The 27515-nt window shown below is 33.8% G+C and overlaps 3 protein-coding genes across 3 annotated transcripts; all 3 read right to left on the bottom strand.

Moving 5' to 3' along the window:
* Window positions 1-1371: 1371 nt before the first annotated feature.
* Window positions 1372-2116, bottom strand: LOC124937625. The gene has a single exon (XM_047477921.1). It carries the CDS (start codon window positions 2013-2015, stop codon window positions 1623-1625), a length of 393 nt encoding a protein of 130 aa, XP_047333877.1. The 5' UTR covers window positions 2016-2116; the 3' UTR covers window positions 1372-1622.
* Window positions 2117-11706: 9590 nt separating this feature from the next.
* On the bottom strand, window positions 11707-12285 carry LOC124940513 (15.7 kDa heat shock protein, peroxisomal). The gene is made up of 2 exons (XM_047481036.1): window positions 12123-12285; window positions 11707-12049 (listed from the first exon to the last, which is right to left on the bottom strand). Exons 1-2 carry the CDS (start codon window positions 12247-12249, stop codon window positions 11733-11735), a joined length of 444 nt encoding a protein of 147 aa, XP_047336992.1. The 5' UTR covers window positions 12250-12285; the 3' UTR covers window positions 11707-11732.
* A 4895-nt stretch (window positions 12286-17180) lies between these two features.
* LOC124939279 (nudix hydrolase 18, mitochondrial-like) lies at window positions 17181-18572 on the bottom strand. The gene is made up of 5 exons (XM_047479765.1): window positions 18426-18572; window positions 17954-18065; window positions 17787-17870; window positions 17548-17676; window positions 17181-17450 (listed from the first exon to the last, which is right to left on the bottom strand). Exons 1-5 carry the CDS (start codon window positions 18497-18499, stop codon window positions 17181-17183), a joined length of 669 nt encoding a protein of 222 aa, XP_047335721.1. The 5' UTR covers window positions 18500-18572.
* Window positions 18573-27515: the final 8943 nt, after the last annotated feature.

Below are 27515 nucleotides of genomic sequence, written 5' to 3' on the forward strand. Positions count from 1 at the left end.
CATTTATCTTATTCATTTATCTTTTTTTTCATTTCTATCTCATTCACCTCACCTCGCTTGATCATCTATATTTTCTTCGATCATCTACCTCTTCTTCAGCTCGTCTGTCTCTTATTCAGTATATTAGCCTATTACGTTATTTGAATCTATGTGCACAGTATACTTGTTTAGATACATCAGACGAGGAACATTAAAAAAATGTTAATTTTGAGTTAATATAAAAAATATTAATATTTCAAATGATTTGATAAATGTTAGAAAGAACGATTTGCTAAGATTTTTTTTTTCAACTCTATACAAATATTCACTTGAAGCTAAAAAAAAAAAGTAAAATGCAATTGAGTTGATTTGTTCCAAACACTTCAAATTTGTTATTTTGCTTGGAACGAGGTATGGTCATTTCAAAATTGTTTTTTAATTTAGTTTAGTTTGTTGTGTGTATTTTTTAACTTTATTTGAGAAATATAACTAGTTAGTAATAATTTTATTTGCTTATTAATTTTAAAAATTCATCATTTTCTAAAATTTTATAATATATATATAAGCTTCCAAGAGAAACATTAAGCAATCTTTATTACAACAGTAATTTTTTTTTTTTTGCTAAGAACAATACCATGTATGTGATTCTCTTAAATATATGATCAAATAAAAAAAATTGTATACAACTAGTTCAAGTTTTTGTGACAAAATAAATCTCCCTTAAATAATGAAATTCATATTTATATATCATGACTAAAGAATGAATGTGGAAGCAAAGAGGAGACCGATGGTTGATAAATGGGGATACTATTTATATGTCACCCCTAACAACTAAGTTCTCTCGTCGAACCATGCGCAAGAAAGCGTTGGGCTACACTCGACAGCTAAATCGGAGACTCTTGATGTGTGAGTCTCATTCGATAGACAACAACATGGTTCATTAGAAACATTACATTGATCCTAATGTAGATGAGACATGAGTCAGAACCTAAGTTTGGTATTTGTATGTCATCCCAAACCACTAAATGGGCTCATTTAGAAACACTATGTGGATGGATCCTAACCTAGATAAGAAAAGTATTGAACCTAAGTTTGGTATCTAATCATGATCTCATTTGAATTCATATTCAGACAAGATATCAACAGAAATGTTTTCAGAAACTGAATTTTGTCCAAAAGAAACCTAGACCCAACAGCAAAAAGATGTCATTTGTAAACTCAACATCAACAAGATTATGCTAAGATCCATATCAAAAACAAGAAATTTTTGTTTTCCTAGCCTAGTATCCAATCCCCCAATCTATACCCAGATACAAACTAACATATATGGATTGAATAAACACCACAAACTGATTCCAATACACATGCAATCTATCTATAACCCCCCACAACTGCAGATACAAGCTTTGGATCCATGGAGATGATCAACAATGAATGAAGTTTAAGCATACATTTTATTGTGACCCTTTAATTGGGTCAGATCTGTTTCAATTAAACATATCAATGCAGAAAACAGTATACTAGTTGCAAATCAAAATACTGAATCTTGAAATGAAGTTGTCAAACATGTAATTAACCCTAACAGACGAAAAGAAGCAAATCAAACCAGCAGCTGAGTAGAGGCTGCAAGATCCAAATCAAAATCATTCCCTTGCCTTGGTCTTCTCCAATCGTTTATTAATCTGATCGATGCGGACAACGAGGGAGGTAACGGAGTATAATAGCCAGTAGAATATAAGAGCTGCGGCGATGAGGAGCGCATTACGTTGGCTCTTCATGATGGATTTCTGGTGACGGAGATGTTCGGATGGACTGCAACTCTCGCCTTCGCAGGTGGGTCGAGTTTCGTACTTCCAGTAGATATCCATTAGAAGGAAGAGACAGAAAGGGACGACCGAGAGGAAAGGCTTAAGGAGGCTACGAGTGACGGAGATTAGGCCCTTGCGGATTGGTTCGAGACCAGGAAGAGTGAGGAGAAGGAGCATGATTGCTTCGGCGCCGGCGGTGTAGCCGAGTACAACCCATTCCAATGCCATTGATGGTGAGATTGAAGCGTTGATCGTTGAAGAATCTGGTGGGCGGAAGGATGAAGAAACCGCGTTTACCCTTTTCTTTTCTTTTCTTTGATTTTGTTTTTGGATTGTGTAAACCTCTTTTCCAAAAATGTATAATTATAGTCTGCTCTATTGGCCAATAGTGAAAATGAATAAAATAAATAAATAAATAGATCAATTATATATTTTTTTCTTAAAAATAATCTAAATTGACATCATAAAAGCATTATAAATTATGAAATATAAGTAATTTAAAATCTCACTTGATTTTTTTTTTAAAATAATAATATGAAAATAAAAAAATTATTTTACATTCTATCAAGTAAATTAAATAAAAATTATATTTTTAACTTGAGAGAGAAAGTATTTTATATTAGAGAGTAATGAAAACAATATCATGAATTCGACGTGGTCTGTCACATGTCACATTGTAGGAGAGTTAAATAAGAAAATCATGTGTAATTCATTTCCCGCTCGTTGTTGTCATTTCGTGTCTCTCAACTCTCTCCGGCAAAAAGAGTTTCAAAACCCAAAATTCAGAGTAATAGATATGTGCAAAAAGAATTCGTCGCTCGTTGTCACATATCATGATGCTTAAATGTTAGGATCTAGGTCGCGGCTGGGAAACCGGGGTCTGGTCGGTCGGGGCGTCTCACTCAAAGGTGATGATTAATCCGGTTAGAAATTAACACCGGGGTTTCAATACTATACAAACTGTCACAAACCCTTGAACCATGTTCAAGCGCGGAAGTGGTTTGTTTCAGGTTGAAGCAGCACACACACGAGATAGGCAGAACCGGATTTGAATAAGACAGGTTTGGAGTTTGCTGGGTCGGTTTTGCAGCTTAGTAATTCGGTTTAGATGATGTTGAATCGGTTGGAGCGGTATTAGTAGGTTAGTGCAGATCGGTCAGAATGTTAAGCCGGCAGAAAGTAAATAACAAGACAAGTTTTTATGGATGTTTAGAGATGAAACTCCTACGTCACCCCTTCCTCTCGAAACCGCGAGAAGGATATTCACTAAGGAATACACAAACACAATCCGATCGAGACTTATTTCCTACTCGATAACACCCGTACAATTTTAACCGAAATTGTAAATACACTTCAAATAAGCGCTTAAGCTTTCTAGAGATAGAACACAATTTTTGACTTAGGCTGTAGAAAATTCAGAACTTGTAACCGCATTTATTCCTCTTCAGCTCCTTCTTTTATAGGTGAAATGTGCCAACGGTCACATTTCATTTCCTTGAGTCTGATTGGTTGAGCAGAGGTTCAGTGATTCAGACCTGGCGGTCTAGTCTTCAGACCTGACGATCTAGTCTTCCAGTGTGTAGGTCAAACCGGTTAGGTTTGTCTTTTACTTAATATGGTAACTGTCGGTTGGACAGTTGCCTGTACCTGGAAGATTGCCTTTCTGATTTATCCTGGAGTGGAAAGATCTTGTAGGACGATCTTCTGTAGCCTGCAGACTTTCCTCAGACTTGTATGAATATGACAATACTAAGTCTGTTCCTTCGGTACCATTCTCAACAGATACCCGAAGTGTCTTTTTATGCTGGTCGGTTGTTTATGTTAACCGGATGACTTCCGGTTTTTTCATAGCTTCTGATTGACCGACTGTTCAATGATTCTGGCCTTCTGATTTAACCGATCTTGTCTTTCTTGTTCGGTCAGGTTTTTGGTCGGTTTGATTGCTTGACCGGTTGAGTTTCTTAACCGGTTGAGTTCTTTGACCGGTTGAGTTCTTTACTTGTTCCTGCACATGAGATTTGTTTTTGTTAAGTTTTATTTAACCGATCTAATTTTATCTAACAATTTCTCCCTTTTTGATTATTTTATTTAAAATATTCAAAATCATGTAAGAATGCAAATGTAGGCCGGTTTTGTTTTTGAGAGTTTATTTGGCCGGATTTTTGGAAACTGACTTGAAAGATTTTTTCGAAAAATTTTGGAAAATTTTGAGAAAAATTTTGAAATTTTTTATATTTTATCTTATAAATTTCTCCCTTTTTAATTATTTTATTTAAAATATTCAAAATCATGTAAGAATGCAAATGTAGGACGGTTTTGTTTTTGAGAGTTTATTTGGCCGGATTTTTGGAAACTGACTTGGAAGAATTTTTCGAAAAATTTTTTATATTTTATCTTATTAGTTTCTCCCTTTTTGATTATTTTATTTAAAATATTCAAAACTTTGTAAGAATGCAATCGGATGCCGGTTTCCAAAATTTACTTGATATATATATAAGAAATATGCTAAGGCAAAAATACTATATATATAAAACCAAAATAATCGTAAGTAAATAAAGTAAAGTAAAGTAAATAAGGCCCTTATTTCTTCGCTCTAGGCGGCAGGAAGTGTTCCAGCAATTCATCGGTTGTTTTTCCCTTGACCGCTTGAGCCGGCCTGGAAGAGGATCCTTGACCGCCTGAGGTGCCGGTGTGGGGAGAGAACGGTTGACCGAACGATCTGATTGGAACCGCATTCAAACACCGCTGTTTTGTGAGTTGTGGCTCGAGCTCTTCCTCAAAATCATCCTCGGCTTGCAAAACTGGGTTAAGTGGAGGGTCAACAACCGTGTCAGTGACTCTGTCCAATAGTCCCGTGATTTCCGCCCTCCTCGAAGCAACTTTTCTTTTTCGTGTAACTAGAACAGAAGGGGAAGCAACCGCCTTGGACTTCTTGTGAGCCTTGGCGAACTTGTTATACGTTTCTTGTTGGGCCCTTAGCCGGTTAGCATCTTTTGCTTGTTGAGCCGCTATGGATGCTGCTATGGCCGGTGCACTGTTTTCTAGATTTTGCATATGTCCGGCTATGTTCGCATTTGCCGCTGCCGTTTCCTTCTGTATCCGGGTTTGTTCGTTCAGGTCATCTTGGAGCTTTTGGGCCGCGTTGGCATTCGCTTCCTCAAGTGCCTTGTCGACAGCTAGCTTAGCCGCTATTAATTCCGCCACCTGTTCGGTGACCGCTTTGAGATCGGCCTCAAGCTTGGCATTCTTTTCTTCAAGGGTCATTACCCTCTCACGATTAGATCCGGCTTGGGCACCGGATTGAGCCAAGTCCTCAACAACCTTCGTCAATTTTTGATCGGTCTTTTCTTGAGACCGTTACATCGTAGCGACCCTCTAGCTGACCGAATCGAGGTCGGTCACCATCTTCGGAGTTATATCCTCCAATACCTTTGTTCGGTCAAGATGACCGCTGTATTGTTGATCCGTATTACCGTAATTTGTTTCAACGGACGTGATCCGATCGACCGCCTTGTTTAGATCATCCTTTGTTGTCTCGGCCAACTCGAAAGCTTTAGCCGCGGTTTCTTTGATTTTCTTCTTCCATGGCTGAACCGCGTCATTGACAAATTCTTCAATGAGGGTCTTGACCCTCTCTTCCGTTATGGCCGGTTCTGAAACCCCGGTTTGAACAGATGCTCGCTGGTCGGTGAGAGGTGTTTCTGTCCTGACTTCGATTATGTTGATATGCTGATCCGGTGGAGGAGAGGATAGCTCTTTATCGGTCAGATTCTGACCGCCAACATCCTTAGGAGAGGATCTGGATGAGTTCGATGTTTCTTGGTGGTCGGGCTCCGCTTCAAGCCGCGCCATCTCCTCGGTCAGTGCCCTTTCCTTGACCGCAAGCAGTTCTAACACCAAAAGTTCAAGTTGAGAGTTCGGTGTCCCCGGAGTATGCTTTTCTTGGAGGCGTTGAATGTGTTCGGTGAGCCTTTGTAACCGAGCACGCGGTTCGACCATTGTGTTTTGTTTTAGGGCGGTTGTGACGTCCTAAGCCTTTGTGAGGCTGATGACCTCCTCCTCCATCTCAAGCAACTTCTCAAATTTCTGGCTAACGGTGAGATCCGGTAGCATGTGTTTGTAGAGTATCTGATGCCAGTGCCGGATCCATTGATAGAACACTTCGGATGCCGCACGAGTCTGCTGATGTATCTCGTCCATGATTCTGCTAACGAGATCCTCAGCCGTTTTCCGGGTGTTATCATCAGCGTAGTCATCTTCTTCCCCAAGTCTATCCGAGCCGGCATCATCATCATTATGACTGACCGATTCTTCCTCGACTATCGGTCCTTTCTCCTTACCGGACTGATCTTCTCCGGTATTTTGTGAAGCGGTTCGGCTAGAGCTGAATGCCGAATCTTCATCATTGGGGGTGTCGGACCGCGGATCAGCCGATCCGGTTGGTTGTTTATCTTTCTTGGTTCCAGATTTTTCTTTGACCGGAACCGCTTTCTTACTTGCTACCTTCTTCTTTCGGCCACCTATAGAACCGGAGGCCTTTCTTTTGCCTTTCTTGTTCGGTCAGGTTTTTGGTCGGTTTGATTACTTGACCGGTTGAGTTTCTTAACCGGTTGAGTTCTTTGACCGGTTGAGTTCTTTGACCGGTTGAGTTCTTTACTTGTTCCTGCACAAGAGATTTGTTTTTGTTAAGTTTTATTTAACCGATCTAATTTTATCTAACATTAAATTTTAAAATGTCCGGATTGTCGGGTTAAAAACTCTAGTTAATTTGGATATATATGTGAGAGTAATAGATATTTGGGTCTGATTGTGCGTTGACCCGCCCATAAACTTAAAACGGTTAAAAATAAAATTAAAAATGCTATATGTATGTTTCGAACTTGCAACCTAACAAAAACAAGTACAACTCTTTAACTAACTAGGCTTATAACACTTTATATTTTAAATTCAACACAAAATTAGATGAACGCGAAACATTTTAACAATTTAAGTTCAACTTTTTAACTATATATATATATAATTATGCTTAATTTTTAAAGTGTCTGGATTGACAGGTCGAGATTTGTGGTTAATTTGGATATATGTGATAGTAAATGGATACTTGGTCGGATTTTGGGGTTAACCCGCTCATAAAATTAAAACGGTTAAAAATAAAATAAAAAATGTTATATGTGTGTTTCAAACTTGCAACTTAACAAAACAAGTACAATCTTTTAACCAATTAGGCTAATAATACTTTATATTTTAAATTCAACACCAAATTAGATGAACACAATATATATATATATATATATATATATATATATATATATATATATATATATATATATATATATATATATATATATATATATATATATATATATATATATATATATATAACCACTACATTGAAAAATGCACATTCTGCTCTATCTGGCATCCATGTGCATTTTAGACAAGCCTCCTCCCTTGTAGGAAAGCGAAAAAAGAAGTTTCAGAGACATCTTTCGTTTTAATACCGGGATTAGGTAGGTGGAATAGTGCAACTAGGGCGGGAGGGAACAAGCTTTCCCTATGAGAGGCATTTGGCGCGAGTTAGAGTGACGATCATGCTTTTGAGAGTGAATGTCCCGCATAAGTGGAAGTGGTTGGAACGGTTTCCTATTCCTATCGAGCAGCTGAGCCAGTGAGAGCAGTCGAATCGGTCTAGTCCTTCTTGGTTTTATCATCGGAAATCGCAAGATTTTTCAAATTCTATTTGAAATGGATGGTGTGAGTTTGTCAAATGCTCGACAAGCCGCTACATTAGCTGCGCATAAACCATGTTCGTCAACCAAGTTTGTTCAGTAGTCGTAACATAATTGGTTAGTGGAGAAAAACCAGGCCGGGATCTATCAGCAGCGACATTCCCCCTTAAAAAATGTAATGTTATGATTAGACAGACTCTTTCTTTCTAGTATGCCTAATGTCAACATGAGAAATACCCCTCATAGGGATGAAATGAGGATATATATATATATATATATATATATATATATATATATATATATATATATATATATATATATAAAATGATGCTTAATTTTTAAAATTTCCGAATTTCCAGGTCGAGAGTTGTGGTTAATTTGGATATATGTGAGAGTAAATTGATACTTGGGTCGGATTGTGGGTTGACCAGTCCATAAACCGAAAACAGTTAAAAATAAAATTGAAAAAGCTATATGTATGTTTCGATCTTGCAACCTAACAAAACAAGTATAACCTTTAACCAGTGTGATTGGAATGTGATTTACCGAAGGATAATAGATATGTATCAATTGAAAATGATTAAAAAATATGAATCAAATATTTGATTAACCAAAGTATGGGGTCACGATATTAAATATTAAAAAATATGAATCAAATATTTGATTGACCAAAGTAAAAGTGTATGAGCATGAGATGAGATGAGAGATTTATTTGAAAAAATATGTGATGAGATATGTGAGAAGATAAGTTGTTTTACCGAAGTAATAAAACGTGGAATGAGATCGTTATATTTTTTTATTTTAATATATTATTCGTGATTTATTAAAAAATTTAAATATTGAATACATATTATTATTATTATTATTATTTATTAATTTTTTTTATTTATATTTTTATCGATAGTTAATGTAACGTTATTCTGTTGTATTTTAACTATACCTTCTTTTACCTGGACCGTTTATAAAAAAAAATTACTTTCATAAAATTAAAATAATTTCAGAGATAAACTTGTAAATATCAAGCCTAATTTAATAATGTTGTGACTTGAACTAAATAATTATATGGAGGCCTGTCTAGGATAAGCACAATTAAGCCCAAACCCATAGGTTAAGGTACCTCATCTTGGACAGCCCATAAATTTTTTATAATTCAAAAACATCAACTAATCACCCAATACATTTTTATTTCTTATATAAATTATTAATAATTTAAATATTATTTATTTGTATTTAAATTGAGATAGTTGGGCTTTGAGAATTTTAAAGTTTTTTTACATATATTTAGGGCAGCCAAAAAATATGGTTGGCCCTGATTACATATCTTTAAAGTCTTTGTCCATATTAATTTCAAACTGATAAGTTTTATTTAGAATTTATTTTAGAAATGACTTACACAAATTAATTAAAAAAATTCGAAAATGATGAGAGTACCAAAGCTGAAAATTGAGCTTACAACAATTTGATCAGAGTCAATACACGATGACGATAAAGAATTCATAGTTGACCTAAGAAACGTACACGAACATGAAATTAAAGTACAAAAGTGAATAATGAATGAAACTAGCAATTAATTAACTAAAACAAGACGATAAAGATTGATTTCCTCGGACTCGTCTCTCTTGTCTTTGTCCTTATTCTTTCTTTCTTTCTTTCTTGTCACCCTTAGGTCTTTTTGGAATATATTTTCAGATAAAATTTTGGCTTCTTCGTCTCAGCTAGTTTCTCTTGTCATTTTTTCCTTTTGGGCTTGAGTTTAGAGTTGAGCGTATGAGTTATTTCCTGTAAAGTGGTTTCTTTGACAACATTGCGGTTTTCATTGGTTTCGGAGCTCATAGTTTTCGAGATGCTTTGGCTTTTTCTATCATCCACGTCGATGTTGTTTTTTTTTAACCTAATTAGTGGCAAAAGGACTTCAGTTTCAGGATCGGTGGGATCATGATCAGTTTGGTTCTCGTTCACGTGTTGGTTGTGACTTTCATTTGCTTTGAGAAATTCAATATAGAATTTCTTGACCACGTTGACATTCTTTTGTTCGAGGTGACCACGAGCTTCTTTTGCTCATTTAGAAAATATTAATTATATATATATATATATAATTAATTAGAAAATTTATACGATAACAATTATAAAAAAATAAGTATAAAATTAATTAAAATTAATAATAAAATAAATAATATTATAAATAAATTATATTTATTAAAAATAATATTAATTCATTTACTTGAATAAATAATTTTTAAAATAAATTTATAAATTAAAATAATTATTTAAATTAAAATTATACACTAAAGAAAAATGATTTGGAAATTGAATTTAGTAAAAAGAATAAGAAAGAAAAAAATTGATAAAGAAAATGATGAATGATATAAATCTGATTGACTAAATATAAAATAAACCCTCTCATTCTCTTTTACAAATTTCTCTTATCATTTGTTACTCCTTAACCTTCATAAGAAATTATTTATTAATAAAAAAACATGGCCACACCAAACTATTAATTAATATATATATATATATATATATATATATATATATATATATATATTAATTCAAATAAAAAGTTAAATAATAAAATATTATAAACAAAATTACAATAACTAAATAAAAATCTAAGACCATTAAATATTATTTATAGAATAAAAATTCGTAAGGAAGAATTCAATCGAACAATATACAGTGAAAAAAAACACTTTTTTTGAACTTCTTATAATTTTGTTTTTTTTTTTAAATGCACTAACTCATATTTAATTATTTATATTCAACCATATTAAAAGGAGTGTTTCCAAAACAAAGAAAGACATACAATCTATATATATATATATAATGATACTTAATTTTTAAAGTGTCCGGATTGGCGGGTCTCCGGATTGGCGGGTCGAGAGCTGTGGTTAATTTGGATACTTGGGTCGGATTGTGGTTGACCCGTTTTTAAATTTAAAACGGTTAAAAATAAAATTAAAAATGCTAGAGGTATGTTTCGAACTTGCAACCTAACAAAACAAGTACAACTCTTTAACCAACTAGGCTACAAAAACTTTATATTTTAAATTCAACACCAAATTTGATAAACGCGGGACATTTTAATATTAATATAAGCTCAACTTTTTAACTAACTAATCTATATATATATATAATGATTCTTAATTTTTAAAGTGTCCGGATTGGCGGGTCGAGAGCTGTGGTTAATTTGGATACTTAGGTCGGATTGTGGGTTGACCCGTTTTTAAATTTAAAACGGTTAAAAATAAAATTAAAAATGCTAGAGGTATGTTTCGAACTTGCAACCTAACAGAACAAGTACAACTCTTTAACCAACTAGGCTACAAAGACTTTATATTTTAAATTCAACACCAAATTTGATAAACGCGGGACGTTTTAATATTAATATAAGTTCAACTTTTTAACTAACTAATCTATATATATATAATGATGCTTAATTTTTAAAGTGTCCGGATTGGCGGGTCGAGAGCTGTGGTTAATTTGGATACTTGGGTCGGATTGTGGTTGACCCATTTTTAAATTTAAAACGGTTAAAAATAAAATTAAAAATGCTAGAGGTATGTTTCGAACTTGCAACCTAACAAAACAAGTACAACTCTTTAACCAACTAGGCTACAAAAACTTTATATTTTAAATTAAACACCAAATTTGATAAACGCGGGACGTTTTAATATTAATATAAGTTCAACTTCTTAACTAACTAATCTATATATATATATAATGATTCTTAATTTTTAAAGTCTCCGGATTGGCGGGTCGAAAGCTGTGGTTAATTTGGATACTTGGGTCGGATTGTGGGTTGACCCATTTTTAAATTTAAAACGGTTAAAAATAAAATTAAAAATGCTAGAAGTATGTTTCCTAACAAAACAAGTACTAACTCTTTAACTAACTAGGCTACAAAGACTTTATATTTTACATTCAACACCAAATTTGATAAACGCGGGACGTTTTAATATTAATATAAGTTCAACATTTTAACTAATTAATCTATATAGGTGTTGAGTAAATGGATACTTGGCTCGGATTGTGGGTTGACCCACCCATAAACTTAAAACGGTTAAAAATAAAATAAAAAATTTTATCCGTATTTTTTTTTTCACGATGGAAAAATGCTAGTATCATTAATTCCTTACACATTCCATAATATATAGAAATCAATTATAAGCCATAGAAATCTAGCTAGCTAGATCTCTAAAGCTTGCTACTAGTGACATTAAAGCTTGCTACTAGTGACATTAATGTTTCTAACCTTATTTACTTTTCTAGAATTATCTTTAGGAACCACAACCGTAAGTACCCCATTCACCACCGACGCCTTTATCTGATCCACTTTCACATTCTCCGGTAACTCTATTTCCCGCCCAAACTCATCTCTCCCCCCTCCTCCTCCTCCTCTCTCCGCCAAATGCCAAACCACCGACTCTTTCTCTTTTTCCTTCCCCGTTTCTTCATCTTTTCCGGCCTCGGCAGCTCTAATCACAAGTACATTTCCTTCATCCACATGCACCTTTATTTCATCTTTACTATATCCTACAAAACCAATTAATTAGTTTATAACTCAAATTATTAATAGAACTAATGTATATATATAGATCATTGAAACCTGGAACATTGAATTTGAAGATGTGGGCAGTTTGTGTTTCAAACCAATCCATGAGGGCTGATGTCGAACCATGAATAGGAGAGGTCAAGAAGAACCGCCGGAAAGGATCACCGGAAAAGAGAGCCATTGTTTTATGTCGGAGGAGGAGGATGAATTCTTCATTTATATATAAAAAAAAAGACACTCATAGAAAAGACGAGCAGAGTCTAGAATGGAGATAGAGTGTCTGGAACATTCTTAGATTTATCTTCTATTTGTTTTTTTAACAATTTTATTATTAAATGTTAGAAATATGTTTATAAAAAATTGCTAAAATGGACTTTACAAAATGTGTAGGTCCGTTTTTAAATTAAAAATAAATTATTTTGATGGATTTGATTTTTTCGATTAAAATTTTTGATTTTATTCATTAGGTATTATATATATATATATATATATATATATATTAATAAAATAGGAAAAAATCTTTATGTAGCTATTGCAAGTATTCTTATTACACAACAAAAAAAGAAGAAATAAAATAAACTATCATTAGTTTAAATGTGTAGAAACAACATAGCAAAATCCTGTGGCAGTTACTTCACAATAACATTATTAATGATTTTTTTGAATTTTTATCTTAATCTAAATTTGAGTAACACAGTCTAATTGTAATTTTAGACGATCATATTTAAATTTTTTAATAGAATAATAATTGTTTATATTTGAAGTTATATTCTTATTTTGTCATATTCAAATAAACTAATTATTTCAAAAATAAATAAATATAAAAAATTTCAAACAAAAGTTTATATAAAAGAATGAGGAGCAAATATATATATAATAATAATTCTTAATTTCAAAGTATCCAGATTGAAAACGATGATTAATTTGAATATATATGTGAAAGTAAATAGATAAATTGATGGGATTGTATGTTGACCTGATCCGCCATAAACTTAAAACCGTTACAAATAAAATTCAAAATACTATAAGTATGTTTCGAATCTATAACCTAATTAAAACAAATACATTCATTATTCATATTTATATATTATAAATCTTAATAATGAAAAGGAGAATTTAGTTAATTAGGAAAGAAATTGACATATATTTTTATTTTAATAATAAAACTAAATAAATAAAATTAATAATTCATAATTTATTTAAAACAATAATAAAAATCAACATTAATAGTATAATAATAATTCATTTTTATATATAATAAACCTTAGTAAAAAATTAATAAAATTTAAAAATAAATATTTATTTTAAATATATTAAAATAATAAATATTTAAAAAATACAAATATTAAATATATATAAGTAGTTTTTTAATTGTTAGTCATATTAATTATATATGCATACACAAAATTATAAATATAAATCAACAATCTTAAATGGTCTAATAATTGAAATGTTAATGTTACATAATAGAGACCAAGATTCAAATTCCATTAAACACAATTTTTAAACTATTAAAAAACATTGATGGTTAATATGTGAAATAAAAACGTTGATTTATCGAATTGAGGAGATTGTTGGATGCGAATGATATTGTTTAAAATTTGCTATGAAATTGATGGGTGGGTAAATGCCATTCATAAAATTAGAGGTCAATTTGGATGAATGGGTAAAATATGCGATAAAAATTGATGGTTGGGTAAAAGACATTCACGTTATGGAAGGAAATGGTTTATTGTTTGTTGATTTGACCGAAGTGAAGGTGTAATGTCACAAGATTAAAGGTCAATTGAGGTGGATAAAAATATGGAATGAGATGGTTGATTAGTCGAAATGAGTATGGCACACGATGAGAGGTCGACTCGGTCAATTGAGTTGGATAAAAATATGAAATGAGATGATTGGTTAGTCGAAGTGAGTATGCAACACAATGAGGGGTCGATTGGGGATTGGTGGGCCAAGGTGAGCATAAAATAGATTGGTAATGCACCAAAGTGAAATTTTAGGTCACGATATGAGATGTTTGATTAAGGTGGATAAATGTGAAATAAGATGGTTTGTTGTTTGTTGATTTGACTGAAGTGAAAGTGTAAGGTCACAAGATTAGAGATCAATTGAGGTAAATAAAAATATAGAATGAGATGGTTGATTAGTCGAAGTGAGTATACCACACGATGAGAGGTCGACTATGTCAATTGAGGTGGATAAAAATATGGAATGAGATTAATGGTTAGTCGAAGTGAGTATGCCACACGATGAGAGGTCAATTGGGGATTGGTGGTCCAAAGTGAGGGTAAAAGAGATTGGTAATGTACCAAGTGAAAGTTTAAGGTCACGGTATGCGATGTTCGATTAGGTGGATAAATGTGAAATGAGATGGGGCTGGTCAGTTGAAGTGAGGATAAGTAAGTCGTGTTGTTTATTGTAAAATATGTGAGGAGATGAATTGTTTGACCGAAATGAAAGTAAAGTCTCGAGATTAGAGGTTGATTGAGATTAGTGGGATAAAAATGTGGAATTAGATGGTTTTGGTTAACCAAAGTAAGTAAGGTCACGCTATGAGAGGTCGATCGAGGGATTGGTGAGTCAAAGTGAGGGTAAAAGAGATTGGTAGCGTTGGAGATGGTTAATTTTACTGAAATGAAATTGTGTAAGGTCACACAATATGAGAGGTTGATTAGGGTATGAATAAATGTGTAATGAGATGGTTAGTTATCTGAAGTGAGGATAAAAAAGTTAGGTTTTATATTATAAAATATGTGAGGAGATATTATCCGAAATGAAATTGTGTAAGGTCACACAATATGAGTTTTTTTTGAGAAAATAGCTTAGTGCCATTTCATTAAAACTGTCCCCCCCAAAAAAAGTTTAAGATCAGATCTAGACAATTTCTAAATTTGACAATGAAAGAATAATTGAATTACAAACAACAACAACAACAATCAATTAACGCCTATAGCATTTTTACTTTGATTATACTTGTGATTTTCTCAAACGAAATATCCCATATCTAACAGATTTTTCTATTCTCTTCATTCCTTTTGACTTCTCTCCATTATTGAATGAGTGCATTTCCATCTGAAGTTATATCTCTCCAAATATCTTCAGCAGTTCTACTTTTTCTACTGTGAGTTTTTGAATTTCTTTCTTTCCAGATATTGTAGATTACTACTCCAAAGTAACATTTCAGCATACTTACATAGAAGGATCTTCCTTTTGCTTTATTTTTCATCTACTCTTGGATTTCTTCCAATATTTATGGAAGTTGACGATGTTCATGTTTGCAACATATCTCCTCTAGATTTGTATTACAAAAGAGAATTCCCCAAATAAATGGTTTATGCTTTCCTCAACTCCCGAACATAGGACAAAGTTGATATCAGTAATGTTTATGTATTTTCAAATTCTGTCTTTTGTTGTCAACCTTTTCCTGTATACCAGCCAGAGAATAAATTTGTGACGATGAATAATCTTTGGAGACCATACCACATTATGCCAATCTACCTCATGTCCTCTTGTTCAAACCATTTCACATGTCTTTCTTGTAATGAACTTCTTGTTGCTTTCTGTTTTCCAGCATATTTCATCATTTTTTTTCATTGAGTTGCTTCTGCCTCATTAGGTTTAGGATTCTATCACCTTCTGGAACACGCCTTAGAAGTGAATCACATTTAGGAATGAGTTTTTTGACGAAGTGAAAGCAATGTCTTAAGATGAGAGGTAGATTGTGAATTGGTGGATAAATATAGAATTGGATAGTTAATTAGTCAAAGTGAAAGTAAGGTAACGAGATGCTTAGGTCAATTTGGGTGGATAAATATGGAATAAGATGTATGGTTAACCGAAGTGAGGATAAGAATGTCGTGTTGTATATTTTAAATATATGAGAAGATGAGTTGTTTGATGAAGTGAAAGTAAGGTCTTTGAGAGAATAGAGGTCGATTGTGATTAGTGGATAAATATGGAATTAGACGATTTTTGATTAGTCGAAGTGAAAATAAGGTAAAGAGATAAAGTTTGATTGAGAAATAAATTAAGTGGTTAAAATATGAAAGAAGATTAGTTGTTTAACCGAAGTGAAAGTTAAGATCATGAGATGAGAAGTCCAATTTGAGTTAGTATATAAATGTGGAATGAGATGCTTGATCAGTCTGAGTGCTTTAATGTCACGAGATGAGATGTCAATTGAGGATTGATGGAATAAAATGATGGTAAAAAAGAGATTGACAATGTTTGAAATTTTTGATTTGACCAAAGTAAAAGTGTAAGGTCATGATGAGAGGTTAATTGAGAAAAAATGTTATGAGATATTTAAAAAGATGAGTTGTTTTACCGAATTGAATAAAATATGGAATGAAAGTGTTTAATTTTTTAATTTTATTTTTAGTAATTTATTAAAAAAATTCAATATTAAAATATATATTATTATATTTTTTTTATTAAATTTATTTTGTTAATATTTTTATTTGGGGTTCAAAGAAACATTACATATTTCTTTGTGTATTGTAATTATTTTTTCGAAAAATGGGGATTTTTTTTAGTGCTTAAATGTTTTTATAATTTTATTTTTTGAATCATGATTATTTTTAGAAATGACATCACATTATCACTATCCCTACTTAAATTAGGACATTCTTTCCTAGAGAATTAAATATGAAATTAATTAAATGGTTACTTCTCTCATCCAAAACATTAACTTATAACATAGACAAATTAGAGGCATCCATCATATTATATGACCATTTTGAAAGAAATGAATCATATTCTATACATTCATATGGTCATAAAAAATTCTCATGTATTCTCCAATATGAAATTAGCACACATTTTCAAGCCAAGTTAACATGTAGAATGAGACTCCAATAGAGAGTCTGTTGAGAAGGGAACAAAGGGAGCAAATCATCCTAAACCTAATATCAAACTGCAAATGTTTCTCAAAATCAACCTTCCTTTTGTCAAACAATTGGCCATGTCTCCTCCTATACTAGTTTTCTATACTTCTAGAAAAAATTTGTCTCCATGTCAATCAACATAGTTTGTGCCTATCAACTTAGAGAACCATTATTCTTTATCTCAACTTTTTCAATATTGTGTTGTTGATTTCTTACTACTTCCTCAAACTTCTTCACTATTGTGTTGTTCTTGCTTACTATCTACTTTCTCAATTTCTTCACTGTTGCGTGTTTCGAAAAAAACTTCTTCACTATTGTAAGTTTCAAAAAAATCTTCTTCACTATTGAGTTGTTGCTTGCTTCCTAATTCATCATCTTCTTCAATAATCTCTTGTTGTTGCTGCGTAGATGGGACAAGGCGACACGCTAGTGAGTCTAGGGCTTCTTTCATCCATGTGTAATGACAAGCTTCTCTAGCTTCCGGAACGCCCATCTATACAATAAGAAAAAATTTCAATTTTTGAAGCCCTTCTTTATTCGAATAATATAACTTTTGATACATGAAAATGAAGATGCGGTAAATTTCTCACCCATGCTCTTCGCCGAATTTCTTTCTCCGGCCATAGGTCAAGTTGATCTTTGACGAGCAAGGGGAACATGTACGCTACATATGAACCATCGTGGCTCTTGCTTTTGAATTTCCATTTTCCTAACTTATTCTGCAATGTTTTTGTTTGTAGAGAAACACACACCATGTAAGTGGACCGAATGTTAGGATTGATCGGAATTTTTTGTTTCAAACATTGTAAGTATATGAAGAAGTTGTTACTTGGACAATTCCTATGACGCCAGCCTCCTCTATGGTCTCTCTTAAAGCTGCTTCTTTCATTGATTCATCATTTTCCCATCCACCCTAATAAATTTAGTAATCCAAATAACATTAGTTTTGTTAAAAAAATATTCAAATTGGAAAATTCAAATGATTTTATCTTGTACCTTGGGAAATAACATGCCCTTGCCTTCTCTTTGTGCACTTATGAGGAGGACTTCTAATTCTTTTCCCTCCAAATAAGATTTACTTGTGGTCTTAAATCTATAAGGTATGCATCTGCATAATTCATATAGATATATCACTTGAGAATATTACCATGATTAATGTTTTCTTTTTTGAAATTCATTGAATACAAATATATTTAATCAAGAACAACAAACCATATAAAAAAACAGCAAACAAAAAGAAAAGCGGTAAGAACTAAGCCACGAAACAAAGACAACCTAACGAACACCCGAGGATTGGACAATATTGATTTTTTTTAAAGCCAATCAAAATGAATCGAAATTCAAGAAATGACTAATATACAATATTCTTACCCTAATAGAAATGATAATCCAATTAATGTTTAAAATAGGTTATAAAATGAATTAATTAGAAACCGATGAATAGAACATAAAGGGAAAGACATATTACCCAACAACGAGACGGCGGCCTTTCGTATAACGCTGCAATAGGCGTCCTGTACGAGCAGAATCCATTGCCACCATAGTTCCCGTTGTTGTTTCAGAGATTTCCTTCTTCTTGGTCGTCGTGGTTGTGGCCTTTATTCAACAACCAAGAAGAAATGTATGTTATTTTGAACCAAGTCTTCATAAAGGAGGAAATAAAAACTTGATTTCTTTCTCTCTTGGCTTAAAATGAATTAGAACGTTGCATGGGCGATAAACATGCCAACTTCCAACCTCATTTTAATTTATAGTCAGTTCCCTAGAGAGAAATATGGGATCATTTTTATAGAGAGAATGCCGGTTTAGTTGGATATTTTTTTGGTCAAAACATTACTTTGAAATTACCTATTTTTATTTAATCAATATATTTTTTTAATACTTCTATTAAAAAGGTAGTTTGATTCAATAGATTGAGCGTTGTCCCTAAATTTTGCAATTTAACATTCAATACCGAACGTTTTATCTACCCACTGCTATAGTTTTGGAATCAAGTTAACTAAAATTGCTTTAGTGAGAATAAATTAAGATTGTGATATATCACCAAGATATTATGAATGATACAATTTTGAGAAAATGGAAAAATATTATATTGATCCATTTTGAGTATATAAATTATGTCTATTTTATTGATATTAGATTATGCATATAAAAATAATAATAATAATATTATCACAATATATCACCTTCCTAATAATATTATGATAATATTATTTATATAATAAATATGATAACTATATATTTATTACTATATATATATATTAACATTCTCCTTTAACTTCTTTAACTTCAACTGAAAAGTAATTGGACAAATTAAAAGTTGGAGACAATATTTTAAAAGGCTAATGAAATATTTTTCAAGTAAAATAATATGGTGAATTTTATAAATCGATCGTTAAAAAAATATTTTTATAATAAAATAGTCAGGTGACTAAATTATGGGTGGGTCGGTACGGTATACATTAATATTTTGTCTATACCTTATACTTTACCAAAAATTTCGATATATAAAAATTTATACATTACCTTATCTTGATTTTGGTATACCTTAATTTCAGTACGGTATCGATATTATACTTTCATACCTAAAAAACATATTAACTTAAAAAAAACAATTTAATATAGTTAATACTAGGGGTGGCCAAACCTACGGATCGGATACGATCCGGTATTTCGGATCGGATATCCGCTTTTATTTTTTTCAAAAATTGCGATCCGTATCCGACCACTATCCGATTTGAAAATACCGGATCGGATCGGATCGGCCAGCCGGATACCCGCTGATCCGATTTTTTTTCATATTTTAATTTTTTTCATATGTTAGAAAATTGAAATTGTTCTATTAAGGATTTCAATTATGAATAATGACGATTTGAGAACACATCTAAAGGGAAATGGGAAGAAAAACAAATGAAAGAGACATATTTTTGTTTGGGTTTGTAAAGAAAAATGGGAGAAAACATAAGGAAGAGGGAAATTTTGTATTTTTGTTTGGGTTTGTAAAGAAAAGAAAGGAAGAGATAGATTTTTGTTTAGTTTGTAATTGTTTAATAATATTTTTATTTGGGTTCGTAAAGAGAAAAATGAAGGAAAATATAGGAAGAGAGAGATTTTTGATTGGGTTTGTATTTATTTAATTATATTTTTGTTTGGGTTTGTTTATTTAATAATTTTTAAAAATGACCGGATCGGCTTCCGATATCCGAAATCTTTTTTGCCCGATCCGTATCCGATCCGGAAATCCGGTAAAAATATCGGATCGGATACGGATTTTTTCGGATCGGATCGGCCGGATTAACGGATCGGATCTTTCGGATCGGATTTTTTGGCCACCCCTAGTTAATACATAAATGTTACACAAAATAAAAAAATAAAGATATTTATCATAAAATAAAATATTCTTTTTACAATTCAATATTTTTAAAAACTAGAAAATGTTAAAAATTAAATTTAGTTACAAAAATTGGAGTTAACAAGAATACATATGATTTGATTTGTATTGGACTTTGTTGAGACGTCTTCTAGTATCAGATTTAAAGTTGAAAAGTTCAACAGAATGGGTAATTTCGTTCTATGGCAAACGAGAGTTAAAGGTTGGCACAACCAGGAATATTGAAAGTCTTGCGTGCTGAAAAACCAACAAGAATGGAGGACGGATATTTAGAAGAGTTACAACAATGGGCATCGGGGACCATGCAACTTTATTTGGTAGATGAAATTATGTATCATGTGATGAATCTGCAATCTCCATTTGAGATATGGAAAAGTTAGAAGGTCAGTTTATTTCCAAATCGTGAGGACCAAGTTGTATCTGACACAAAAGTTATATGGGTTGAAGATGCACAAGGGTTCAAATTTGGCTCAGCATATGAATATCTTCAATCACATAATATGTATCTAGCACAACTAGATGTGCATATTGACGATGAAGATAGAGAAATGATACTTTTGTGCTCGTTACCATCTTCCTATGAGCACCTAGTGACTACTATAATATATGGGAAAGAAACTATCAAAGTTGAAGAAATTACTACAACATTGTTGGCTCAAAATCAGAAAAAGCAGAATGTAGGGGAAAATTCTCAATCCGACAGTTTATATGTTACGGGAAATAAAGATCGTGGAAGAAGACAAGAAAAAGAGTGTTCTGAAAGAGAAAAAATCAGATCCAAGTCAATGAGAAAAAAGACGTTTCGATACCACAATTGTAGAGAACCGGGACATATATTTTTTTGTTGTTAAAAAACGATTAATGATATTGAATCTTCCAAGTTGGTGAACGTTGTCAAGAAAAATGACTCGGAGCAGAACGATGGTGATGCACTCTCAATTATAAATAGTCAACTCAATGATACAAGTCAAGTAATTTTGGTTCTGTTCACTTAGGTGACAATATATGCTGTAGTATTATTGGCATGGATGAAGTCTAAATTAAGATGTATGATGGTACTGTTAGAACTCTTTGTAATGTTAGACATATACCTGAAGTGAGGGAGAATCTGATCTCGTTAAATACTTTACATGAAAATGGGTATTCTCATAAAACAAATGAGGATCAGGAAATTAATAAAATTTATAAAGGTGTGTTGATTGTTATGAAAGGAAAGGGAACCAAATAAAATATCTACACATTGTAGGTGGAGTTCATTCTGTTGAGTCAGATGATGATAGCACGAAATTATGGTATATGCGTCTTGGACATATGAGGGAGCGTGGAATGATTGAATTACATAAAAGAGATATGTTGAAATGTGTTAAAAGCTATAAGTTAGACTTCTGCAAATTCGGTGTTCTTGGAAAACAAACTAAAGTAAGCTTTACAACTAGTAAGAACGATGCATAAGGAATTCTTGATTATATGCATTCCGACGTATGTGGTCCTACAAGAGAATCGTCATTGGGTGGAGCTTTGTACTATGTGATTTTTGTTGATGAGTAATCTAGAAAGGTCTAGATTTATTTCTTGAAATAGAAATCCAAAATCTTTGCTAAATTCAAGCTATGGACAACGGAGGTGGAGAACTAGACAGGTAAAAAAATCAAGTATTTGAGGTCTGATAATGGTACAAAGTATACAAAACGCAGTTTAAGAAATTTTGCGAGGATCTTGGTATTTAGAGGCACTTCACAATACGTAAGACACCACAATAAAATGGTGTAGAAGAAAGGTTGAACTGATTCATTATTGAGAAGGCAAGGTGCTTAAAATTGAATGCGAGACTTTCCAAAGGTTTCTAGGCAGAAGCTGTTAATATTGTGGGTTAACTCATTAATAGATCACCATGAGCATCCTTGGGATGTAAAGTTGCTGAAGAAGTGTGAACAAATAATGCAGTTGACTTTAATAATTTAAAGATTTTTGACTGTCTAGCTTATGTGCTTGTACCAGGTGATGAAAGATCAAAACTGGATCCAATGTCCAAGCAATGCATATTTCCATGTTACACGAAATCTGTAATCAACAAAGATGCGATATTTGATGAGAAATCTATGTTGTAGTAAAGTAAAGACAATATTGTGAAAAATTGCTTTGTTTCAGATACAAAACAAATGAATTTAGAAGAACCCTGGGTTGCATCTGATATGTTTGAGATGGATTTAGAACAACTTTCAGTGATCTCTAATAGGGGTAAAAGTTCAAATTCAGCTTCTAAATGTCGTGATACAAATGGTTTGCAAGACTATAGTCTAGTTAGATATAGATAAAGACACACCACTATGAAGCCTCCTAATAGATTTGGTTATGAAAGCATGGTCTCGTTCACACTACTTATCACTGTTGATGATCCGGTAAACTTTCAGGAAGCTATTACGAGTCAGGTGAAAGATAAATGGATGAGTGCGATGGTTGAGGAGATGTAGTCTTTGCATAAGAACCAGAAATGAGAGCTAGTTGAGCTTCCCGAGGGTAAGAAGGTGATTGAGTGAAAATGGTTCTATAAGAAGAAACCAATGGTATCAAAAAAAGAAGGGGAAAAGTCCAAGGCTCGACTTATTACAGAAGAGTTTTCGTAGAAGAACGAGATATATTATGATGAAATATTTTCTCCGGTGGTTAGACATACTTCAATTAGGGCAGTGTTTGTTGAATAAACTTAAATTAATAAGGTATTTGGTTTTTTATGTTTAATATTCCTAGAGTAATAACTAGGGTGAGTGAGATAACCAAGAGATTTGGGTGGGAGCTATTTAATATGCAGAATAATTTATTTTGTTATTTGAAGAGTATGGAATATGAAGAGTCTATGCTTTCTTATAAAGAGTTATAAAAATCCATTTGAGATTAATAAGAAAGATATATTTTTCCATCTTGTTATCAACAAATTGGTATCAAAGCTATTGTGTGTGAAGTGAGCGTGAGAAAACGTGTTAGTCTCAAAAGAGAACGCCGCGGTGTGCGCTGACCGAGTGAGAAAAACAAGAGCGATCGAGAGCCTTGTGAGGTGTGTGTGTTGAGTGTAAACACTTGATAGGAATTGCAGGTCTAACCAATGGCATCCCGCTACCCAAGTTGACAAAAGGCGTCAACTGGAAGGTGCAGATGAAGGCCCTTTTCGGTTTCCAAGATAACTGGGATGTGGTCGAGACTGGGTATGAGGAACCAAAGAACCCAAATGGGTATTCAAATGCCCAGTTGAACGCGTTGAAGGTCGTTCAAGCTAAATATTAGGCGGCTCTATATCTACTATACCGAGCTATTGACGAATCTGGTTTTAAGAAGATAGCTGACGCAAAATCTTCCAAAGTGACATGGGATACACTCGAAATAGAAAACAAATTAGACGAACGAGTGAAGCAAGTCCGACTTCAAACCCTAAGGGGAGATCTGGAAAACATGCGGATGAAAGAGTCTAAAAGCGTATCTGAGTTCATTACTCGAGTGGAGACCGTGGTGAACAAACCAAATCCGAATGGTGAGAGTCTTTCATCAAACTGAGTTGTTGAAAAAATTCTGAGGTCATTGACAGATAGTTTACAAAATATTGTGTGCGCAATAGAGGAATCTAAGGATCTATCAACACTCACCATTGAAGAGCTTGCTGGGTCCTTGGAAGTGCATGAGTAGAAAATGAAAAACAAGAAGGGGGAGTCTCTTGAACAGACTCTCCAGGAGAATGCGACATTAAAAGAGGAGAAGGTGCTTTATGCTCAAAGTACCAGAGGTAGAGGAAGAGGCAGAAGCCTAGGTGGTAGAGGAAGAGGAGGACGAGGAAGTGAGCAAGTCGGCCAACAAAACTGACATGGCAAAGGCAAAGCTCGGGTGGCCGGACAAACACAAATAATAATATTGAGTGTTATAACTGTGGAAATAATGGGCATGTTGCCAAGGATTGTTACTCGATAAAATGCTACAATTGCGGAAAGCTGGGTCATATTTCCAAAGATTGTAGATCCGAGAAGAAAAATGAGAAACCAACAAAGTTCTTTGCTGAGAAAGAAGATGAAGGGTTGTTGCTGGTGACAAAAATTCCAGAAACTGAGATCAAACCAAGCTGTTCTGATAACTCATTTTGGTACTTGGATACTGGCGCAAGTAACCACATGTACGACGACGAGAGCTTATTCAAAATACTCTCAAAGGTGGAGTCCGGATCCATTTCTTTCGACGATGCTTCAAAAGTAGCCGTCAAAGGTTGAGGAACGATCAGGCATCCCCATAAAAATGGGGGAATCGAAGAGATCAGAGATGTTTACTACGTATCTGATCTCAAAAGCTACATACTAAGCATGGAACAGTTGATGGAGAAAGGGTACTCGGCTATAATGAATGGCCGAGAACTGCAGCTGAAGGATAAACTTGGGAGACTCATTGCCCAGGTTAATATAGAGGATGAGGCCATGAAGTGGCATTACCGGTTCGGTCATCTTCACTTCGGAGGGTTGAACAAGTTGGTGAAAAAGGAGATGGTTCTTGGACTACCAAACATTATATTCAAAAAGATGTTCTGTGAAGAATGTGTGATCGGGAAGCAAGCGAGGACTTCTTTCCCAAGCAGTTCTGAATACAGAGCAAATGAGCAACTCAGGCGGATTCACACTGATTTATGTGGGCCAATAACTCCAGAATCATTTAGTGATAAAAGATACTTCCTTTCTTTAATTGATGATTTTTCGAGAAAGACGTGAGTTTATTTTCTGAAGGAGAAGTCAGAATTGTTTGAAAACTTCAAGAAATTTAAAGTGATGGCGGAGAAAGAAACAAACAAAGTTATCAAAATAGTTCGATCTGACATAGGAGGTGAGTTCACTTCTAACGAGTTCAACAAATACTGCGAGGAATATGGAATCAAGCGTTTCTTGACTGATCCATATTCTCCGCAGCAAAACGGTGTAACCTAACGAAAGAACCAAACTATTCTCGATATGGTTCGATCTATGTTGAAAGGAAAGAATATGCCGAAATAGTTTTGGGCAGAGGCAGTGCAGTGCACAATCTATTTACAAAATAGATGTCTAGATGCAAATCTAGGAGAGAAGACGCCTCAAGAGATTTGGAGTGGTATAAAGCCAAGTGTCTTTCATCTCAAGGTATTCGGTAGTGTGGCCTATGGGCAAATACCAAGTCAGCACATGACAAAGTTAGAAGATCGGAGCAAGAAGTACATATTTATCGGGTATGATGAAAAATATAAGGCATATAAATTATTTGATCCTATTAATAAGAAATTGGTGGTGAGTCGAGATATTGACGTGGAGGAATCAATGACATGGAACTGGAGTAACCCGATTGAAGAAGAAACAAGTTCAAAGGCTGTTATGCCTCCAATATCAACAACCACCGAGCTTTCAGAAGATGAATCCGAGCCTCTACAACCCAGAATGAGAAGTCTACGGGAGATATATGCCACTACAAATGAAGTCCACATTGTATGTCTCCTTGCCGACTTAGAAGATTTTAATTTTGAGAAAGCCGTACAAGACGAGAATTGGAGATCGACTATGGATGATGAAATTGGGGCAATTGAACGCAATAAAACCTGGGAGCTAACTGACCTTCCTGAAGGAACTCGACCCATTAGAGTAAAATGAGTGTACAAAAAAAAGATGACTGTCGAAGGAGAGGTTGAGCGTTATAAGGATCGACTTGTGGTGAAGGGCTATAGACAAAAGGAGGGAATCGATTATGATGAAGTATTTGCTCCTGTCATGAGAATGGAGTCAATCCGACTTCTGATCTCGTTAGCTGCTCAAAACCAATGGTCGATTCTACAGATGGATGTGAAATCAGCCTTTCTAAATGGAGTGCTGAAGGAGGAGGTGTACGTCGAGAAACCACTCGGGTATATGAAGAGAGGTGATGAGTAGAAGGTGATGAGATTGAGAAAAACGCTCTATGAGCTGAAGTAGGCTCCTCGTGCTTGGAATGAGAGAATTGACAAGTATTTCAAGAAAAATGGGTACCAGCAATGTCCGCACAAGCATGCCTTATACACAAAGAAATCAGAAAATGATATGATGGTAGTCGCTCTCTATGTCGACGACCTCATATTTACCGGAAGCAACACAAAACTGATTTAGGATTTCAAGGAGGTAATGAAGGAGTTCGAGATGACAGACTTAGGTTTGATGAAATAATTTTTTGGCCTAGAAGTGAAGTAGTAGGAGGAAGCGATTTTTATATCCCAAGAGAGGTATGCGCTTGAAATTTTAAAGAAGTTTAAAATGAAGGACTGCAACCTAGTTTCAGCTCCAATGGAACCAGGCCCTAAACTCTCAAAGTTTGATGGAGGAGAACGAGCTGATGCTGGGAGATATCGAAGCTTAGTCGGAAGTCTAAGGTATCTTACAAGCACAAGACCCGGCCAAATGTTGAGTGTTGGGATAACAAGCAGATTCATGGAGGATCCAAGCTATACACATTGGAAGGCTTTTAAGAGAATTCTGAGATATATTCGAGGAACTCTTTCACTTGGTATTTTCTATTCAAAATCAGAAAACTACCGATTAGTGGGTTACTCTGATAGTGATTGGTTTGGTGATGTTGATGACTAGAAAAATACTTCGAGTTATGTATTCCTACTCGGAAATACAACTTTTACCTGGTTGTCAAAGAAGCAGCCTATTGTAACTCCGTCGACTTGCGAGGCAGAGTATGTGGTAACCTCTTGGAGTGTGTGTCATGTAGTATGACTTTCAAATTTACTAAGGAATTTGGGAGTGATCCGAGATGAAGGAACTATGATTCAAGTTGATAACAAGTCAGCGATCGAGTTGGCAAAAAATCCAGTTAATCACAAAAGGAGCAATCACATTGACGTCCGATTTCATTTCATTCGAGAACAAGTCAAAGAAGGGAATGTTGAGCTGGAACATGTTGAAAGTCGAGCTCAAGCCGCTGACATATTCACCAAACCACTACCGACCACACTGCTGGAGAGTTGTAAAAGGCTCATTGGAATGAGAGATGGGAAGAGTATTTAAGTTTAAGGGAGAAATTTGTTGAATAAACTTAAATTAATAAGGTATTTGGTTTTTTGATGTTTAATATTTCTAGAGTAATAACTAGGGGTGAGTGGGATAACCAAGAGATTTGGGTGGGAGTTATTTAATATGCATA

This window comes from Impatiens glandulifera, chromosome 5 (genome assembly GCF_907164915.1).
Source record: "Impatiens glandulifera chromosome 5, dImpGla2.1, whole genome shotgun sequence".
In the NCBI taxonomy this organism is placed as follows: Eukaryota; Viridiplantae; Streptophyta; class Magnoliopsida; order Ericales; family Balsaminaceae; genus Impatiens; species Impatiens glandulifera.

Coding starts and splice junctions, on each gene's coding strand:
- LOC124937625 (XM_047477921.1), bottom strand. CDS start 2,015: ATGGCATTGGAATGGGTTGTACTCGGCTACACCGCCGGCGCCGAAGCA.
- LOC124940513 (XM_047481036.1), bottom strand. CDS start 12,249: ATGGCTCTCTTTTCCGGTGATCCTTTCCGGCGGTTCTTCTTGACCTCT. Junction 12,050..12,122: donor CTTCAAATTCAATGTTCCAG/GTTTCAATGATC, acceptor TTGGTTTTGTAG/GATATAGTAAAGATGAAATA.
- LOC124939279 (XM_047479765.1), bottom strand. CDS start 18,499: ATGGTGGCAATGGATTCTGCTCGTACAGGACGCCTATTGCAGCGTTAT. Junction 17,871..17,953: donor AGGGCATGTTATTTCCCAAG/GTACAAGATAAA, acceptor TAAATTTATTAG/GGTGGATGGGAAAATGATGA. Junction 17,677..17,786: donor GCGTCATAGGAATTGTCCAA/GTAACAACTTCT, acceptor AAAACATTGCAG/AATAAGTTAGGAAAATGGAA.